This window comes from Rattus norvegicus, chromosome X, assembly GCF_021556685.1.
Source record: "Rattus norvegicus strain SHRSP/BbbUtx chromosome X, alternate assembly SHRSP_T2T, whole genome shotgun sequence".
Classification (NCBI taxonomy): domain Eukaryota; kingdom Metazoa; phylum Chordata; class Mammalia; order Rodentia; family Muridae; genus Rattus; species Rattus norvegicus.
Genome location: NC_141554.1, coordinates 87,077,501 through 87,100,004, shown reverse-complemented (window position 1 = coordinate 87,100,004; position 22,504 = coordinate 87,077,501). Strand labels below are relative to the sequence as shown.

The 22,504-nt window shown below is 34.9% G+C and overlaps 1 protein-coding gene across 50 annotated transcripts in view; it reads right to left on the bottom strand.

Annotated features, from left to right (window-relative positions):
- The window catches only part of Dach2 (dachshund family transcription factor 2), a 563,517-nt gene that overhangs the window by 14,650 nt on the left and 526,363 nt on the right, over positions 1-22,504 (bottom strand). For 28 of the 50 annotated variants that reach the window (XM_087599389.1, XM_087599398.1, XM_087599393.1 and 25 more), the window contains 4 exon segments: positions 6,132-6,280; positions 5,859-6,006; positions 2,991-3,137; positions 1,277-1,342 (listed from right to left, as the gene is read on the bottom strand). In XM_087599389.1, the coding sequence (XP_087455515.1) occupies positions 1,277-1,342; positions 2,991-3,137; positions 5,859-6,006; positions 6,132-6,280 (510 nt within the window). 50 annotated transcript variants of the gene reach the window in all.

Genomic DNA, 22,504 nt, shown 5'->3' with positions numbered 1-22,504 from the left:
GATAACAGGAACCTTAGTCACCAGACTCACTAATAGTGGTGCTTTATGAATTTAGCTGTGGAAAATGAACTGTCTAAACAGTTAATCCTATTTTAATTCACTTGGCATATTTATAAGTGCCCTTTAAATTGTGAGAGGAAGGAAGGCAAGCCGGCAAAAGAAAAAAAAAAAGGGCCTAAGAAACATCCCAAACACTTTTGAATGACCTAAGCCTGCATGGTTTTTCACAATTAATGAAAGTAATTTATTTAGGCTATTAAGATGCCTCAATGTCAAGCATCATTAGAAGGTCCATGAAATCTGATGTTTCTGGATTTATCAAAAGACTTTCAAAACAATAGAAATATGAGCTTGTAAATTTTGTGAAGCTGCTCAGTTGTACATGGTCACTTCTTTTCTGTTACCTTCACATAGATATGATCATAAAGCAGAAAAGCATCCACTTATTAACCTTTCAGTGAAAAGCACATTAATATCCTTCTTTGTGTTAGAAAGTTTGGAAAACTCTCTCAGAGAGATATTTTTAGCGTATCCAGTTTTAATTTTATAAAATAAATGTGAATATAAATACAATGTATAGAAGAATAAAGAAATAAAATCTACAATGTTATCAAACGGGAAACTTTCCCCTGATTAAATGTCATTCTTACTTTTAAAGGATTGTGTAGTCTGATACAGTTCTTACTGATACTTTTCATCCATTTAAATATGGTGAATATTTTATAATATTGTGAAAAATATACCTATTTATGGAAATCATGCAAGTTGGAAAATACAAGTCATCCTCTTACTTCTATATTAGTAAGATTTCTAAAATCATTATGAAAATTTTAAGATTAATAAAAATTTCTAGAAGACCGTTAAAATACCTATAGATCATGATTATTGTATTTTTGCCCTTTACAAGCACTAAGGAAGTGAAAGTCTATCAGTCAACATGCTTGTGAAAGGTTTCTTACATATTTCTCCACTTTTAGAAAGTGAATAACATGTAAAGATATATTCATTTAGTATCTCACCAGGAAAAAAAACTGTTTGCTCACATTGTGCCTCTGCAATAGCTAAGTAATTGAATTGTTAAGACATTTTCAGTTATATCATATATCATAAATGCTTTTCTCCAATAAAGATCACTATAGATTGCTTCTTAGCATATGAAAAGTTGACCTTGTATTAAATGAATGAAGTCTAGCAGTGCAGAAGTTTTCTGTGCTCTGTCCGGCCTGCATGGAGCACATATTACACACTTAGAGGAAGGAGAGTGCTGTTTGTATACCTTGCATAGCAGCACTGTCATGAGGCGTCCCACTGTTTTCTATTTCAATATCTGGAATTCCAGAATCTGAAAGAATTGACATTCTGAATTAAGGTACAATTCTGTGTTTTCCTGTTTCTATCTAAAGAAAATTTGCCCATATTTTGATATTACACACAACACAAGATTCTGAGCAGAATTTTATTTTTCTGATCTGCAAACATCTCTCACTCTCTAAATCATTTCTTTTATTCTTGAAATTATAATATAATTAAATCTCTGACCCCTCCCCATTTGTTCTTCCAAGCTCTCCCTTATGACCTCTCTTTAAGTCCTTGAATTCAGTTTCTTTTTGATTAATTGTTGGTATATTATGTGAGTGTTTGTGTTATGTTTGTTTGTGTATGTACACCCATATACATCACATACACACACATTTCTAAGCACATAAGTACTTTTAGTTTATTAAATTTTCCTCACTATTTCTTTTCTTTTAGAATTTCTATTGTTAATGTAAGAAGGAAGTTTATATACTATAAGTAAATTATACAGTTAAGAATATGTCTTCATTAATTAGCATGTGTTTGAGACATGAAATGAAGATGTGAACCAAGAGACAGTGAGAAGGGAAGCTATATTATGGGTCTAACTAACATGCTTTGCTCAAGTTTTTCCATGAGGTGAAAAGTTTATACTAAAAACTTTTCATAGTGTTTCCTCTTCCACTGTGGCTTTTGCATTTCCCTTGTGTCATTAAGAAACTGTCAGGGAAGAATGTGGGTTGGCTCCTGCCACAAGCAGAAATGCAAACTCTTTACCCCTTCTCAGGAGAATGCTTATTTATTGTTTAGTTGTTTATAATAGAATTAATCATTCATCATTTTGCTGTTTGTTACTCTAATTTTTAATTTATGATACAACACTTCTCAGGGATACAGACTAATTACTGGAAATTATACTGAGGAAAAGAACTTGACATAATTCCCTGGAACTACAATTTTTCATATAAAATCATTGTGAAACAGTTAAATTCTCCAACATTTCTAATAAATGTTCATTTAAAATTCAAAAAAGAATATATTTCCAGTTATATGGTATATGCGTTTTTTATCATTTGATAACATAAAGATGCATCCTAGGAAAATAACTGACTATATAAAATAAGAAAACAAAACATCTACAAAAATATGATGGATACAATTAAGAAAACTGAAGCTACTCACCATTATAATCTATTTCCCTCATAAGATATGGTAGAAAGTGATACTGGTTTTTGACAAGTGCAAGTAAAACCATTATGCACCTGGTGATTTGTAGTTTTATATGAATGGAGGAACAAATGTGTCATGCTTGTGCTCAGATAATTTACACAAGCTAGTGATTATGTTGGAAACAGGTTGTGCTGGGAGGGGTTACTTGAAAATTCACATTGTGACTAAATCAACCTCAGAAATCTTAGGTGATTATGAGCTTAAAATAAAACTAGAAAACCTTTGAATTATTTCATCCATGCACCCCTTTATATAGACTCCTAAAGAATTTACTTAGAATAACTTTTCAAACCGAGAATTATTTTTCTATATCTCAGAGAAAAGGCTATTTTTGTTTGGTTCATGACTTAAAATATTTGACCAAAAAATATATTCCTTGACAAAACCTCTCTGCTTCTCTCTCTTACTTCAGGTTTTCATATTTTGACTTCACAAATGAAAAGTCCTAATCGATTAGATATTACCTTTCAACATCCTCAGACCGCTGTCACCAGATGTAGCTTGTTTAAGTGCCTGCTCCACTTGCTCTCGGCGCTTTGATTCAAATTCCAAAGCTTCCTGAAGTTTTCTCTTAGCTTTTTTCTCCTTTTTCAGCCGCTTTTGCATTGTACCTAAACCACAGAGAAGTAGTTTGCAAATATATGCTTAATACATTACTACTGCTGAGTTTAATGAGTCATGGAGCTGACAAGCCATACATGTATCAGTTCACCTATGATTAGCTTCTTGTGGTCTCAGCTCTCACTCATTTGGTGTTTTGTTGATTGTAGGCGAATAACGTTTTTGTTTTTGTTTTTGTTTTTTTTTCACTTTCATATTTCTAAAATGTATGCTCTCTAATACAATTGTATTTGATCTCAACAAATGATTCCAAAAACTATAGAAAAATCTTCCAAGGCAAATTTCATGTTATGGCTTAATACTTAGAATGAATGTGTTAGTGGTTTTTACTGAACTGGAGGCATCCTTTGGTTTTCGGTGAAGTGTGCAGATTCTGGATTTTCTCTCTGATTTGTACCACTGCTTTCATTCTTCAACCTGACTATTTATTTTAGACTTTGTGATTCCTCCATAAGAAGGGGAATGAGGGACTAGAAAGAAACTGAAAATAGCATTATGTATTTTGTTGCTGTTTAGTGTTTTCTGGTAAATGTAAGGATGTGGGAATTTGTTTGTTTGTTTGTTTGTTTGTTTGTTTATACACTAAAGATTTTATTCCCGTCCTGGTCCATCCTCAGACTATTCCACATTCCATACCTTCCCCCTCCCCCATCTCCATGAGGATGACCCCACCCCACCCACCCCACCAGACTACTAAACTTCCTGGGGTCTCTAGTCTCTTGCATCTTCTCTGACTGAATACACTGAATTGTTCAAAATTGAATTATTTTTAAAAGTGTAAATTCAAGTGTGCACAGTATAGTATATAAACTGGACTTTCAGACCCAGTAATCCTCTGCTGTATGGGTGTTGGAGACATCATATCAGCTGGTGTATGCTGCTTGGTTGGTGATTCAGTGTCTGAGAGATCTCAGAGGTCCACGTTAATTGAGACTGCTGGTCCCCCTACAGGGTTGCCCTCCTCCTCAGCTTCCTCCAGCTTTTCCCTAATTCAACCACAGGAGTCAGCAGCTTCTGTTCATTGGTTGGGTGCACACATCTGCATCTGACTTTTTCAGCTGCTTGTTGGGTCTTTCAGGGGGCAGTCGCAATAAGGAATTATTTATAAAAGCATATTTGAAAGTTTTGTGTGGTGTTCTAGAGAACTAGTCCAGTTTATATACTACACTGTACACACTTGAATTTACACTGTTAAAAATAATTCAATTTTGAACAATTCAGTGTTTTTTTAATTTCTCACTTTTTGTCTCCATAAAGTTCTCATATGATAACTTAATCTGCATTGATACTCTTTGTATGAGAGCAAGCAATCCATTTGGAATCATTTTCTTGCTCACAGTCTCCCATCAATCTTAATCAGAGGAGCAGGGATTTGTTCTGAGACTGTGTCTCAAAGTAATATAAGAAGCTGCACCCTTAAAGTCACAGCAATATAGCTGCCTAAACATTACCTGAATGAAGACAATATGAGTGGATATGATGAAGCGGATTGGGGAAAAACTTTCAAGACTTCAAATAAGTATGAAATTTAAAAAGATGAAAGTGAAGAGATAGTCTTCCCATGGAAGAGCACATAAATTTTGTTGTTCAGTGCCTTAAAAAATCATACCAACAAGTAACAGGATATGGACTGGAAGGTTATATTTAGGAATATATATGGATACACCAATATTCATATGTATATGATAACAATTAGGGAAGAAAGAGCCCATGTATTAGAAGAAAAGTTAGGAGAGTTAAATATGGGAGGCTTTAGAGAAATGTTGTAGTTATATGCTCAAAAAAAGAAGTTGATGTGACAGCAAACCACTGAACTGAGAATTGGACCCCCTTCGGGGGGGGGGAATCAGAGGAAGTACTGAAAAAGTTGAAGGAGCTTGCAACCCCATAAAAGCAACAATGCCAACCAACCAGAGCTCCCAGGAACTAAACCACTACCCAAAGACTATACCTGGACTGACCCAAGGCTCCAACTGCTTATGTAGCAGAGAATAGACTTGTTGGGACACCAGTAGAAAGGGAAGCCCTTGGTCTTGCCAAGGTTGGACCCCCAGTACAAAGGGAATATGGGGGTAGTAAGGAGAATGGATGGGGGATACCCATATGGGGTAGGGAGAGGGGATGGGAGTTTATGGATAGGAAACCAGGAAAGGGAATAACATTTGAAATGTAAGTAAAGAAATACATCCAATAAAAAAAGGAGGGGTTGGGGATTTAGCTCAGTGGTAGAGCACTTGCCTACCGAGCGCAAGGCCCTGGGTTTGGTCCCCAGCTCCGAAAAAAAGAAAAAAAAAAAAAAGGAAAAAAGGTTTTGTTTCAAAATTTTCTAGTTTTGTTTGTAAATCCCTCAAGCAGAGAAACTAAGTTTTATTTGTTTTATAATTCCAAAATATACCTGTCTGCCTTGGCAAAAGTAAATATTTTTTTATGTAAGACCAAGTGACAATATCTGTACCCATATACATATTATTAGAATATGAGAGGGCCATAAAATGTATGTTTTCAAATCTGTAACTGGATCAAAATACAAATTTTATCCATTATCTCTTAGGGAAAAGCTTTGTTACTACTATGTGACTCAGTCATTACTAGTTGTTTTTACTTTGCTACTCATTTTTAGCAGTTATATGCTATCCCTGGAAGTTTTTATGTTAGCAAGAAAATTACTTGCAACATAATATTCACAATTTAATTGAACTTGTTCAACTTACTTCTGCTTTGAAGCTCAACTGCAAGTTGTCTCTCCAGGTTTTCTCTAATTTCTCTTTCTCTGTAGAGCTCTATTCGTAGTTCCTTCTTTTCTTGCTGAATCTGCTTCTCCTGGATGCGAGCATTATCCAAAGCCACTTTTAGTAGACCCTGTCAAAGTACAGCAAATGACACCCAGTTCATCTTATCTGTTTTAAATTCTCAAATAGGAAATAATATATGTAGGTGCTAATGTCTTGTATTACATTTATTTTGTTTATAGAAATATTGTTGACCTGAATGTTGGTCAACAGAGTCTCCACAGAGGACAAACTATCAGCAAAAATGAATGGTCCAGGGAATCCAGGGGGCAATGCCTGTCCAGGAGCCAACTGGATCTTGTCCAAGGGTGACTTCATCATTGGGATTTGAGCTGGTACTTCTTCTGTAAAGATAAGATTCATGTCATAAGGTTCATGAATTAACAACTTAAATGTTTCATCAAGTCATTTGTAACAGACATATATAACATTTTTCTTCTTAAACTCTCATGGGTATTCAAATGATGCCACATCTATAAATTAAAGAATCAGATTGCAACCAACAGGTGTATATGTTGATATCTAATCTTTCAGATATCTCTCTCAAGAATCTTACCTGTTCATTGGCATTATTTTTGATGCCTTCATTTATGTATAATTTACATAAAATAAAATTAATATATTAAATATAATGTTAGTTTTAAATAATTTTGCATAATTTTTTAACCATGACAACAAATGCATTTCAGAACACCTACATTTCTCTACATATTCTTCATAAATATTTGTAGATAGTCATCAATCTCAAATCTCAAAATGCATCTTTGCCTTTTTTCCCTGGTAAGACTTCTTTGAGGGAATATACTAACTTTTATTTAGCTATTATCTACTTGCTCAGTATTTGGGCATTTTCAGTGTTAATTTCAATTTGGAAGATTATTTGGTGTGTGAGGTTGAGTGTGTGTGTGTGTGTGTGTGTGTGTGTGTGTGTGTGTGTGTATAGAGTAACAATCTGCTTTGAGATTTGCATAAACTATGTAATAGTTTATTCTATATCTGGGAATGGGACACTTTATATGATAAGTAAAATTTTCTAGGGAGATAATCTTGTGATGCAAATAAACTCTACTAATATTTTAGTATTCATACATAGGTGACTCATAACAGTCAGTTAATCTATGCATTGTAGTTTCCGAATTTCAGTAATGTAATAACAGAACTTAAAAGTTATATTTAACTGTCATCTCTTGGAGTCCTGCTCTTTTCTGAAGAGGAAACTGAGGGAAAGAGGATCTGGGGAAGTAAGGGAGATGGGGAAGAACAGGGATGAGTGGAGGAAGGGGAAACTATCTACGGTCAGGATGTACTATATGGGAGAATAATCTTTTTTCAATGTATATAAAAATCAACTATAACTAGATATATTAAAATTCAAAAACATTCCTCAAGGTTATGAAAATATAACATGAAAATAAAAATAGTAAAGTTTTAAATTATTTTAATTTTAATATAAAAACAGGCTTAAATATTTCAATAACCAAAACTGTTATTAATACTGTTTTTGACAGACAGTTATAAATTTTATTTTCCCAGAGATTATCTTTAAGAAAAAGCACTAAGAGGATCATTTTGATCATAGTTACATGTTGCATATTTTCTTTTTCTTTTTCAAAATTTTTTATCTATTTTTTATCTATATGAGCACACTATAGTTTTCTTCAGACACACCGGAAGAGGACATTGGTTCCCATTACAGGTGGTTGCTGGGAACTCAGGAGGAGTCAGTGCTTTTAACCACTGAGCCATCTCGTCTACTGTATATTTTCTACAGAACCTTTTGGTTGTCCTCCCATAGCATTTAATTATTTGACATGACTCATTAAAATTAACCTAAATCTCTTTACAGATTTTTGATACAGAGTTTGGCTATGTAACTCAGAATGCTCTCTGATATGTTGTCTTCCTAGTTTAGTCTCATCAGTGTTGAAGGCTTGTATGACTGTAGGCATGCACCAACATGCCCAACTAACTTAAAGTGCTTACCTGAATCTCAATCTTTCCCTCCCCTCTATCTGTCCTACTTCTTTCCTTCTCTTCCTCTCTCCCTTCCTAGTCTTTCCCATTCTCTAATGGTAGGTATGAAACTTGTAAACAATTATTCAGGTAGTAATCAGCAAATTATGAATTATGTAAGTTTCTTTCATAAACAAAATTTCATTTCAAATAATGTCTAATAAAAATAAAATGCCCAAACCATGAAGCCTGGCTCAGCAAACATCACTAATGATTTTAAAAAAAACTTCATAACTAGGTAAGAAATGCTTTTCTTTGTAACTATATATTCATCTTCTCCATGTAGGCACAATGAAAGGAAAAACATCATACAATATGTACAGCAATTAGAGAAGTGCTACATCTTCATTAATGATTATAAATCAAAGTACAATTTATTTATGCCAGATTCATTTTTTTCAGAATCAATTGCTATGAACAAAACATTTGACTTCTTGCTGATTGAGACAACATAATATTCCACGAACAAATATTTTTGTTATAGAATTTACAATTAATGGATTTCTTGTCATATATCACTCAATGCAAACTGATAACTTCAGGAGTGAGTATCTGAGAGACCTTCTTTCTGAAAGGGAAAGCAATATATTCAGCATGCATAAAACAAAATTATAAATATGTTAAAATCACAAGAAGTCTATTTGAAGATGAAAGAAATACCATTAAATTGGCTGAAAGGAAAATTGCTATTGATTATGAAGACAGGTTGTGTGGTCTATAGTTTGTAATGTTACTGTACAGTAGATTGAAGTTTCAGAATAGTATTACTCTTCTTTAAAGAGATAGACACAGCTGAATTAGGTGCTGCTTGCTGCAGTGAAGATCAAATGCAAAAAGAATCATATTTCATCAGACCTAGTCAACTCCAGGAAAATAAATAGAAATATAAGAGGTATGCAGGCAATGATTCATTTTGATAATCTGGCCCAAGAGAGACACATAGAGACAGCACACAGATCTAAGCTTCTACCAAAAGACAAATAGGACACAGAGGGTGGGAACTGGGATGACAGTGTAGCAGAGGTCACATCGATTTTCAGCAGCAGTTTTCACACAGATGAGATAACCCTGGACTCTATTTGGACCATTGTTCATATCCTACCTGTCGCACAAGCAATAAATTTTCTGGTCCTAGAAAAAGGGCAGTAAAGAAGAAGGATTCTACTTATGGCTTCTTATGATTAAGTTTCTGTGCTAACAAAACATGCTTTTCAGATCAAGGTCACAATGCATGTTACGGTCTGTAATAGCCCAAATCTAGTAGAAGTATATTATGTTTTAGTATATGTGAGCGAAAACTGTCAAACTATTTTTTTGTGATTTTTTTAAATTCAATCATATGCTAGAAGAATGATTAAGAAATGCATTGTGTGTTGATTTCAGAAATATAATAATCCTTAACATCTGAATGGCATCTACATTTTGCTCAGAGTTTGGATAAATACAGGGTTGTAGAGAAATTTACTAAGTAAGCTTGAGTAAACCTAATGGCAATGAAATTAAAAACAGATAAGTGCTGGAAACATAGAATAGCACTTAAAATCATCTCTTCTTGTAAATCCTAGAAAGGGTTGGGAGTGAGTGTTTTCATTTAAAAGGACTGCCTTCAAAATGTATAGATTAAAAAGAAAAAATCCTTTATCAGCACACATAACAAAGTGGTATAAACTGAAAGCATAAAGACAGGACAACAGTTTCTCGTCAAGGACATGGGCAAACTCTCCATTTATTGAAGCAAAGTAGAGGCTGCTTTTATTGAGCCTGTTTGTTAAATCTGCAATACTTTGAAATAGCACTTGGGAATCACCTTAGAGGACAAGCTCTTTATTTTAATTTCTTCTTTAGAGCCCAGATGAATAGATGTAAAAGTTGACAAGCAAGTTATTTGTAGAATAAAAAGAAATATATAGTAAATGCTCCGAATGGAAATGTCCCTTTGAAAATTAAAGTCAAGGCTGCTACAGCTGTTTTATATGACAGCAATGTTTATTCTCTCTGTCTTTCATGGAGTTAAGCCTTTCCTCTGGGATTTGAGAATTGTGACACAGGAATAGAAACTGAACGCAGCTGACTCACTCAGCACTGGAAAAATGCAGATACCTACCAGGTCATCACTTTTATTCTTTAACAAATAAATTACACTCCATTATTTGATTTGAGAGTTTCTCCCTAAATACAGCTGGCCCTTGGGACTCTCCTTTGTCGATATCATTAGTGTTACAATCAGCACAAGCAAGACACCTGCTTCCCTTTTCCAAACTGAAGAACAATAACAACAACAAAATGACCAACTGCTGTGTAATGATGTGATCTGCATGAATATAAAGCAGCATTCATAGTCTCAGATGAACAATGACTCAAGTGTTGCCATTATCGGATGTGGAAGAAAGAATTGATCTCCAAATTGTGACATTTCTTATGTAGAGCAAATAAAACATTTCAGACAAGTGAAAACAGGAAGCCAGAGGCAAAGGAACGAAGGGCCAGCAATCCCTGCAACAGAGACGTAATAACTGTACAAGCAAAGTATGTGTAAACCCGGTATGCTTAGATCCTTCGAACAAAGACGTAATAACTGTACAAACCAAGTATGTGTAAACCCGGTATGCTTTAAAGCCTTAGAACAGAAAATGGCCCTTCCAAACAAGGAATTAGAAGTAAACCCTCTTGCAAATAAAGCAACATACCAAGAATTATGCCTAATGTAAGTATCAGAAAAAAAGAATTATGACATTCAGTTTTTTCACTAAAGAGCTAACATTATTTTGGAACGAAAAGAATGTATGTTACACAATGAAAATTGAGTATGAACTAGGAAATAACTGTCATGAAGAAAAGAGGGTAGGGGGAGAGGAGAGATTGGTAATGTGAGGCAAACATGAGAATATCCGTGCCTGTACTACTTGAAAAGTATTCCCAATTTTTTCCTTAGAATTATGTTTCAGAATAATTAGTGTGAAAACATGAAAATGTTCCTTGTGCATGTTGGGATTATAAAACATTGAGCTAAGTGGTCAAAATACAGCTATCTTTATCCTCCTCCTCCTACTCTTCCTTATCAGAGTTGTGAGATCAAGCACTGCAAGGTTTCTTATAAAATAAGATTTTCACGTAATATAATTTTAAAATAGATATGTCCAAAAATGTTCTGTGGAATACCTGTTTACTAAAGCCCTGATTAGTTTTTTTACCCAAAATTCAAATTTCAGAGGGCAAGCAGTTTTTTTCCCTTCATTCACTAAATAATTTAGAATAAAACCATCCAGAGATTTTAAAATACTATTCATCCTAAATTGACTCTTACGATTGTAGGAATTTTAAAATATCCTACTGTATACTCTGAATATGTATGATAACTATGTCAGGTAAAAATTTTAAACATACAATTCTAAATGTTAATGTGTTACATGCTGAGATAGGAAAAAGTACATATTGAAGATAAAAAGACTGGGGAACTAATGTGATCTAGAGTTGCAAACCATATGGAGTTGAACCTCACCCTTAGAAGGTAAAAGACTGTAGGAAACTTTGTGTGTCTGTCACCTTGACTGTATTGCTGCCTATTATAATTGTTCTACAGGCTAATGAACTCCTGTTTATAATATTTTGACCAATGCTTGAGTCTAAATAAATGAAATGTAAATTATTTTAAGCAAAGGAATAACCATTGACTATTTCCAAAAGTAGTAGAGGAGAATATAAGAAGACATTTGGCCATCTTCAGATCTACAATTTGTCTCATATCCTATCTACAAATAAACTTTTCTAGATTATAACTGTCTGAGACTGCCTTTGTTTCATCTTCCATCATGAATGGTTGAGCATGCACAGTTCAGTGGTCCTTAACTAGGGCCATTTTGCATCCCAGAAGATATCTGGCAACAATTACTTGGAGACAAGAAAGTGGAGAAGACAGGAGCCTACTATTGTCATCTAGTCATAGAGCCCAAGGATACTGAGAAGTGACCCATAAAGCATAGTGGACAACACTTTCATATCTACAAACTCCATCCCAAACCAGGTATTATTTAAGAGGGAGAATGGATAAAATTCAATATGATGAGAAAACCAGAAGAAAAGCTATTTCTTTATATGAAAATTAAACTAATAATCAAGAATTATGTGGCCAAACATCAATACTGATTGAATCAATCTTCTGGAATTATACAGGGAAAATTCAATGAATGGGAGTTACATATATTTTCTTTTCTTCTTGAAATATCAACTAAAGTCTAATAATCTAATAATCTTAATACAAAAAAGTCAAATTGATGATGTAGCACTAAAAAGTCCTTTACAAATTAGGTTTGGAGATGATTATGCATTTAATTTATGGTAGTAGCCTTCCTTCTTTGATCAACATTGCCTTACATGTTAAGGTATTGTTGATGCTTTATTTAACATTGCAAAATACTTGCTTATCATCATCCACTTAATAAATTTCTTCTGGTACCATTAGTTGTAACTTACCATAGTGTGAATATATGTGAGTTTTATATAATCACACCAAAATGTGGTGTCTATGAGATCAGAACTCCTGTAACTTTTATTTATTACTATTAATTACTATTGTTCTTTTATAGTATCATGACCATGGCCTCCCTTGGTATGTATATTCATTACTGTACTGCTTCCTTCTTATTACGAATATGTGCACTGGTTATCATAAAGCCATCATCAGTTCAAGCCCACTCACAAAAACATTTGTATATAAATATATGTTTAAAAGTTCTTTGCAGATATGTGGAAGGAGGAAGGTAGAATGGATGGACATGAAGTGCTTTTGGTCTAATATTGTTCTCGTCCCAAAAGACAATTATTATGTGACTATAGTGAAAAAGAGCTTTCAAAAAATATTGGAATGCTTTACATACATTGAACTTATACAACATATTTCTCTCTTTGAATAAAAAACCAAACATAATATGATGTAAAACATTTTTCTGGCCCACAAATGTACTCTTTCATTGTTTCTTAGATTGTGTGTTATTACGTCATAAATAAGAAATACCTGAAAATTTATTTTCAAATACCTATAGATTTTATAAAGCCTACAAAAAACATGAGTTACAGAACATAAAGCAGTTTCAAGTAAAGGCTGGGAATAGAACTGCAGCTTCAGGTGCAGACCGACAGGAGCCGGATGTAGATCGCTCCTGAGAGACACAGCCAGAATACAGCAAATACAGAGGCGAATGCCAGCAGCAAACCACTGAACTGAGAATAGGTCCCCCGTTGAAGGAATCAGAGAAAGAACTGGAAGAGCTTGAAGGTGCTCGAGACCCCAAAAGTACAACAATGTCAAGCAACCAGAGCTTCCAGGGACTAAGCCACTACCTAAAGACTATACATGGACTGACCCTGGACTCTGTCCCCATAGGTAGCAATGAATATCCTAGTAAGAGCACCAGTGGAAGGGGAAGCCCTGGGTCCTGCTAAGACTGAACCCCCAGTGAACTAGACTATGCGGGGAGTGTGGCAATGGGGGGAGGTTTGGGAGGGGAACACCCATAAGGAAGGGGAGGGGGGAGGGTGATGTTTGTCCGGAAACCGGGAAAGGGAATAACACTTGAAATGTATATAAGAAATACTCAAGTTAATAAAAAAAAATAAAAAATAAAAAAAAAGAAGAAATTCAAAAAAAAAATTTCAAAAAGAAAAAAAAAAAACAGTCAGAATTCCTTTGGCAATCATAGGAAAACATGCATATGGAAGGAATAAATCCAAAGACTATTATCTTTATCCTCAAAAGGCCAACACATGAATAGAATTTGAGGAGTTTGGAGAGTAGAAAAATGATAAAAATTTATAATCAAAATATTATAAAGCATAATTAATAGGGCAAAAAATCACTACCTATGGGACATAATGAAGGCAGATTTGAAAGACAAGTTCTTAGTAGTAAGTGCCTACTAAAACAAATAAATGAACTAAAAATTAAATAAATAAAAAATGGGAGCTCTCCTAGAATTTAATGCAAATCTTAAAGACAGAGAATATAAAGAAGTAATAAACCCCCAGTGAACGTGATTGTTGGGGGGAGGGTGGCAATGGGGGGAGGATGGGGAGGGGAACACCCATAAAGAAGGAGATGGGGATTAGGGGGATGTTTGCCTGGAAACCGGGAAAGGGAATAACGTTCGAATTTAAATAAGAAATACTCAAGTTAATAAATATATATAAAAAAAAAAGAACTGCAGCTTCAGGAAAGACACACATATTTATATAATCAAGAAACTGCATGTTAAAGATATATAAGTTCCTTTTTCAGAAAAAACAAGAATGTCTGCCATGTGTAAAACATTGCAAAGAGGAGGCTATTTCATGGGTGGAGAAGCAAAAATATAATGACCTACATCAAAAATTGGAAAATCTGAGGCAGAATTAGACTGAAGGTAAGGTACAAATAATCACTTTAAGAAACATATTTAGGATAGATGATGAGCAGGATAAGTACTTCGGTCAGTTAATTGACCTTCCCAGTAAAATTGTTGTGCCATTTTTGCTTAGGTGTAAAATGGCCTAGGTCTGCAATCTAGACTTACTTTTAGCCTTAGTGGGAGTTCAGCAATCTGTCTGCCTATGATGGTTGTAAAACAGGTTTCTTATTTTGCATCTCTACCAGAGATGTTCAGTCATTTCCTCAATTAGGGAAAAATGCCCAGTTTTTAAGAAACCACAAAGACACATATACAAATAATTTAAAAATAACAAAATTAAATTTAAAACAGTGATTCATATTTCCCATACACAATTTTCTTTTTAACTATCTGTGTTTTAGGCTTGACTATATAAATAAAATGATAATGAATTTTGAGTTCAATGCTTCCAGAAATTGTGCAAAATTAAAAAGACACACATTAGTATACACTTAGAGAATCTATGTTAATTATATAATAAATATAAAATGAACTCATTTGTAGCACAACATTATAAAATTGAACACTAAAGTAGGGATATATAAATAAAGGAAAACATTTTTTATTAAATAAATGATCATTCAGTAACTGAAATACAAATTTTATAGATTCATTGTTAGACGGTATTTACTCTTATCTAGGAGGGAAAAAAGAGACTATTTAATGAGAGTGAGTTCAAACCGAAATGTAGTTCAAACCCAGGAAGACATTGGTACACATAAAATTTAGGAGAAACAATCCATTCAATGCACAAATTATCATTTGTTGCCTCATATATACATAAGGAAAACAATTTTTTTAGTTTTTTAAATGTTTACCTGTAGTTTTGCAATTATGTATAAAATATACACATATTTTTATTTTACCATAGTATCAGTGATAAATATGGAATTTTTTCTCTTTGTTTCCCTGTTTAGAAAACAACAGGCACTACTTCAGAGAGTATATGCAAGATTTTAATGAAAACTCCAATGTGGGGCACTTAACTATGACAATTAGGATATAGTAATCCCTCAGTAAAGATAGAATTTTAAGCTTTGCTTAACTCCTTAATAGAAGAAGTTCAAGAAGACTTGTATTGGATAGGTGCTGATTACAGGATTTGCCTATGAAGTCTCAATGTCTAATAATTTGAGTGCAGATCTTCGTTAACATAACAACTCATTGAAGTTTTAGATCACTGTGTTTCATTATTCTTATAAGACAAAACATGTAATTTTGAAATAAAATCATTTGTATGACCACATAAGCCATAGTATTCAGAGACATAGTATTTGAGCTGTGTTTTCCATTAAACTTTAGATTGTGTTTTCCTTCTCAAGGAGACATCCAAGTTTGAGATAAGATTATTTCCATTAAGAATGTAGGAAAACATACCTTAATTTTTTTCCTTGGCATATGTGGACATATTAACATTGAAATTCTTTTACTCACTATTGTTAAAATATTTATGGATCCATATGGAACAACAGATGTTGAAGAAAAGATACTGCAGACATATTTTATATTCACTAACAACCTTTTACTTGAGGATTTTTCCTCCTCTTCAATGAGAAGGTCATTATTTTGAAAGAAAACTCTTAATGTTCTGGGAGTATGAAATGTGTAATTATTATCAAGTCCTATCTGTGCTCTGGAGAGTATAGAGTTCATGGTTAATTAGTTTATAGGCATAAACCTATTTTTTTCTAATATTTAAAGCATGCTCAAGGTATGGTTCATAACCGTATTTAAGACTCATAGCAATGGAGGACACTGAGCCTGAATTGGCCATTTCTTGTAATCCAATAAGGCATCCAATGGAGGAACTTGGATACAAACTGAGGCACAAAACTTCAACCCACAACATTTTCTGTCTGCAAGATGTACTATGGTAAAGGTAGTACAGATATTGTGGGAGTAGCATATCAATTATTGGTCCAGCTTGAGATCCCTGCCCTGAGAAGGAGTCCATCAAAAACTCTGACTGGAGTGCCAGGACATAGAGGCTGGGTAGCCCAAAGACATAGGATAGGAATTGGTTTCTAATGATATTCTGTTAATACCCATAGATTGGTGCCAATTCTTATTGTCATCAGAGAAGCTTCACCCAGCAACCAGAGGACGCAGATGCAGAGCCCCACAGCCAAACATTATGTAGTTCTTAGTTAATACTACTGAAAATGGGGAGGAAGGATTGTAGGAACCATAGATAGAGGTCAAGAACACCACAAGAAAACCTACAGAAATCAACCAACCTGGCCTCATAGGGACCCACAGAGACTGAACCAACAATAAGGCAGCTTTCATGGATCTGATCTTGGACCTCTCCATCTATGTTACATTTGGGTAACTTTAAATTCTTGTGGGGCTCCTCACAGTGGAGTAGGGCAGTTTCTGACCCTTTCATTCTACTGAGTGGCCTTGTCCAGTCTGGATAAGAGTGGCATGCCATGTTTTCATCCATATTCATGGAAGGCCAAACCTTTCTGAAGAGAAATGGAAGAGGAGTAGATTGGGAGTGGGAGCAGGTTGTAGGGACTGAGAGGAGAGAAAAAGGTAGGGGAAATTGTGATCAGGATGTAAGAGAGAGAGAGAGAGAGAGAGAGAGAGAGAGAGAGAGAGAGAGAGAGAGAGAGAGGAGAGAGGAGAGTTAGGAAAGATGCATGTGTATTATATATAAATATATGTATACATACACACATATATATATGAATTAAAAGTAAAAAAAGGATGGAAAAATTGTTTTAATCAATTCTCAAGTTTGAAATTTTCAAATTTCAGTGACATTTTGTATTGTAATGAATACATATATGCGTATTCCCATAGCCAAATAATGTTTTCTTTTTGAAATTCATACAAAGTCCTAAAAAATTCAATGATTGATATTATATTCAGTAGTATAACATTGTCCATTTCTATGAGTCTTTAAATATCAGGAAAGAAATAAAATGAAAATTTAGAACTAATAACTAATATACTTCAATAGTAATATCATAAGCAGGCTTATACAAATCACCCAAAGCTATTTACAAGATTCCAATGTTACCACAAGATTTAATTATTCATTTATGTAGATAACAGGATTTATACACTCACAATGTATCACTTTTAGTTATTTTCAGCTTAGAATCATATCTTATTTATTCCTCCTCATCCTGCACTAGGATTATGCTTGTTTTGGGTAACTTAAAGGAGATAGATGTCTTCTTCACCCAAGTAGCTGTATCTATTTGATTCCCTTAGGGATTTTCACATTTCTAATCATGTTTGACCATGAGGGATAATCAGTACTTCTGGCCTTTGTGTTTTGCCACCTTCTGTATAACATTATTCAAATCCTTTTTAATTTTTTTCTGTGTAAATGTTTAAAGATCATATGTTTACATAGCTTTGAAATGATCTCTGTTCTTGTTCTTCACAATGGATTTCATTTTACTTTCTTTAAAATACCCATATGAATGAGTTGGTTAAATAAGTCCTAATAATCGTATTATTTTTGAAGCACATTCCTTATCACAAATTTAAGGAGAATTTGTAAACAACTCGCATTGTAAAATGTTACCTATTGCTGTTTTTGTGACCCAATGTTTCAAGAAAAATTGTTGGCATATTAAAAGCCATAAAACATGCTATTCATGCCTGAACACGTGGTGTGTTGTTAACTGCATTAATTACAAATTCCCATGAGATACTTCTTTTCTGGTCACTTATGCGTTTCTAATCCCCTAGTCTTTCCTAGAAAGTATATTAATAAAATTCTATTATCAATATCTCACTGCTGTTGGAAGCCTCCAATAATTTGGAGTATGTCCAAGTCATAATTTCAGATCTCTAATAATTATTATTTCTTCCCATACTTTGATTCACACATATTCAATCCCATATCATCAGTCAAATGAAAAGTTATATACATAACAGTGAAGAGTACTTGCATAGACGAAAAATTCCCATGATAAATAAGAGATATGAACTAGGAATAATTCTTTGTATCCATTCTGTTAAAGAGTGGTATTTAAACTGTATGACACCTATGCTAATAATATCCCCTTTTCTGGTTTGTACATATACTGTATACCTTGTTCAGATGAAGTAGGTTTTTTTTTTGTCAGTATTGTATGTATCCAAGAACATCCACAGTGTGTAAAAAATGCATCTATGGAGTCATAAAACTGCTCTGGAAAATTCAGTTTCAGGAAAAATGTTTGTCATAAACATCTTACAAGCCTACTAAAGAAAATAGTTTCACACAGTAACAGGTCAAACATTTTAGGTATGAAAAGCACTGTTATATACTAAAATTATTTACAAAATTTCTTGGACTTTTGAAGACTAGACAATTGAAATTTTTTGACCCAAAATTTATCCTGTAGACAAGGAATTCAGAGACGGGATGGAGAAGAAACTGAGGGAATGGCTAACCAATAAACTGCCCAACATGAGACCTATCGCATGGGCAAGCACCCTTAAAGGCAGGTATAGCATGGTTGTCCTCTGAGAGGCTCCACCCAGAAGCTGACTCAGACAGGTACAGACACCCACAGCCAAACAGTACATGGAGCTTGGGGACCTTTATGGAAGAACAGAAGGAAGGATTGTGGCCCTGAAGAGATAGGAATTCCACAGGAAAACCAAAAGAGTCAACTGACCTAGACCCTTGGGTCTCTCAGAGACTAAACCACCAACCAAATAAAATACAGAGGCTGGACCAAGGCCTCCCCACACATATGTAGCAGATATGCAGTTTGGTGGTAATGTGGGTCCCAAACAACTGGAGTAGGGGCTATATCCAAAGCTGGTGCCTGCCTGTGGAATATGTTCTTTAAACTGGGCTGCTTTGTCGGATCTCATGGGAGAGGTTGCACCTAGCCCTGTAGAGACTTGATGTTCCAGGGTAGGGGGATACCTAGGAATACCCATAGCTGCTCAGAGGAGAAGGAGAGGGAGGATAGGGCAAGGATTGTGGGCGAGGAAAACTGGAGGGGGCAGTAAGCAGATGTAAAGGGAATAAGTAAAATTAACTGATTAAATAATTAATTAATGCATTTGGCTAACACTGCAGCTTCTCCCTTGCTTTGTGTTTCCAAACTCTACAAACCTCCCTGAAACAGGCTGTTTCCTTGAGCACTCAGAAAATAAAGCTTTCATCTAGAAAATTTTTTCTATAAAATTTAAGTGAATTAAAATCTGTGTGTCATAACTATGATAATGAACTTGTTTTCGAGAGTTTCATGAAACCCAGGCAGCCTCAGACTCACTCTGAAGCAAAATATCACCTAGAATTTCTGATCTTCTTTCTTCCATATCCCGAAGGTTAGACTTAAAAGGAATGTGATTATGTGTTGATAAAGACAGAACTCAGAGTATCTTGCTTACTAGGCAAGCTCTCTTCTAATTGAGCTATAAGACCAGCTCCTAACAATAAATAATCTTGCAGTAACAGAGTCAAATATATATATATATATATATATATATATTATATACACACACAAATATATGAATATAAATATGAATAAGAGGTATCATGATAGTGTCTTATATAAATTGTATAGGTGCACAATAATATATGTGTTCACCTTTCTCACCTTTTTAAGATAGTGGAAAATGGTCATTTGAAAATACTTTTCTTATCAGTGACTGCATACACTGTGTGTTTTTCTGTGATTGGGTCACCTCACTCAGGATGATATTTTCTAGTTCCATCTATTTGCCTAAGAATTTCATGATGTCATTGTTTTTGGTAGCTGAGTAGTACTCCATTGTGTACATATACCACATTTTCTGTTTCCATTCCTGTGTTGATGGACATCTGGATTCTTTCCAACTTCTGGCTATTAAAAATAAGGCTGTTATGAACATAGTGGCGCCCCAAACCTCAGAATATCTGAGATAAAATTCACACACCACATGAAACTCAAGAAGAAGGAAAACCAAAGTGTGGATGCTTCAGTCCTTCTTAGAAGGGGAAACAAAATACTCACACGAGGAAATATGGAGACAAAGTGTGGGGCATAAACTGAAGGAAAGGCCACCAAGAGACTGCCTGCCCCACCTGGGGATCCATCCCATATACAGTCAGCAAATCCAGACACTATTTATTGCACATGCCGAAAAATGTATGCTAACTGGAGCCTGATATAGCTGTCTCCTGAGAGGCTCTGCCAGAGCCTGACAAATACAGAGGTGGATGCTCGCTGCCAACCATCATCCTGAGCACTGGGTCCCCAGTGGAGGAGTTAGAAAAAGGGCTGAAGTAGCTGAAGGGCTTTGCAACCGCACAGGAAGAACAACAATATCAGCCAACAGATACCCCAGAGCTCTCAGGGACTAAACCACCACCCAAAGAGTACATATGGACAGATACATGGCTCCAGCCACATATGTAGCAGAAGATTGCCTTGTAGGGCATCAATGGGAGGAGAGGCCCTTGGTCCTGTGAAAGCTTGATGCCCTATGTATGGAAATGCCAGGGCGGGGAGGCAGGAAGGAGTGGGTGGGTTGGTGTGGGAGCACTCTCATCTAAGCAGGAGGTGGGGGATGGGATAGAGAGTTTCAGAAGGGGAAATTGGGAAAGAGGATAACATTTGAAATGTAAATAAGGAAATTATCCAATAAAAGAAAAAAAAAGAAAAGAGAGGAGAGGAGAAAGAGAGAGGAGAGGGTGAGAAGCCATGGCAGGTGATGTTATGATTCTGCTCTGTCTATTTACAGATTGTTATTGATGTTCCTAAGGGATGGATGGTACAGGGCTTTGTATGTTTAAGTGGGCAATTATATTTTACCAATTGGATCTCAGATTATTGTGTTGTGTGTTCTTTTATGTGAGGGTTTGAGTGTAGGAAAGTGTGCGGTTGGGATGTTTCCACCAAGATTCTGGCAAATATCTTGGGGCACCGCGGTGCAGGACCTAGCGGGATAAAAGAAAATACATTTTTTATTTTTATATTTTTACAACAACACAGATTTTGTCTTTGTGTTTTTAAAAAGTGTGATTAGGCTCTGGAAATCTCACAGAGTCATACCGATCAGATTTGATAGAGGTAGACCACCTGAAAAAATTGACTCGGGAGAATCAAACAAAAAGATATCTCGATTCTAAACTTTTGTCTTGAGAGTGATATTTTGCAGAGTGTGCCTACTTGGATTCCTGGTCTCAAGGACTTTCAGCTGGATCCAGTCAGGACACATCGGCTACAACATTTGCTTCATTCTTCCTACACCCTCCCCGCAAAGATATTTCAACGCCCATGTACAGCTTGAAGAAGTTATAGAGGAGTTGTCGTCCCAATTCCCTGGACTTTGGGGGTGCTGAAAGTGGTTATTCTAAAGTTGTTTTTATGAGGAATTTAGAAATGGTTGTAATTTAACAGGGAGGAATTAGCTAGATTGAGTTATACAGTCGTAATCTCATTTGTTAACTAAGCTAAAATCATATCTTTCCTTTGATATAGAATTTATTTGTTAAAAGTTTAAAAGTACAAGGTTTAGAGACAGTCCTTCTATTGATGTCATTACAAACTTCTGAGTTGATTACACATGTGAGTTAAGGGCTACATATACATAGCAAACATATTACTGACTTTGTGAGAGAACTTTCAAGATATTAAGATATAAAGACAACAGTACAGATTGTCTTATATAGATAGATGGTTTTCAAAAACATCAGAAATCCACAAAATTTGAGATTTAAAGTTATTTATCTTTTGTTGAGACATATCTGCTCCTAACAGTTCCCCTTTGGTGGAGTTAATGAAGAATGTGAACATCTCTACCTCCAGGTGAGGCAATACTTTGTGGCTAGGAAGCCACTGGACAAAACTGCCTGTTTAATCTGCAGACTAATACTGTCCAGAAAAGGACAAATTATGCAGAATAGTTGACTAATAAACTCTGTTAAAACAGGGTGATCAGTCCTTCAAAATCTGCATTTCAAGAGTCTGTCAGTTGATTTTGGGCCAGAAGGCTGAAGACTTGCACTCACATGTTGCTAACAGGGGAATGTGCTAGTGGATATTTGTCTCTACAACCTCTCAGTTCTAGAAGCCGTGTTAGGCTTCCTATGTGTATAGATATTTGGTCATTCCCAGATTTCTGACGGGGTGGAAGATTGATTATAGTCTCATAGCCTATCAGGCTGTATAACTCTGAATATACATA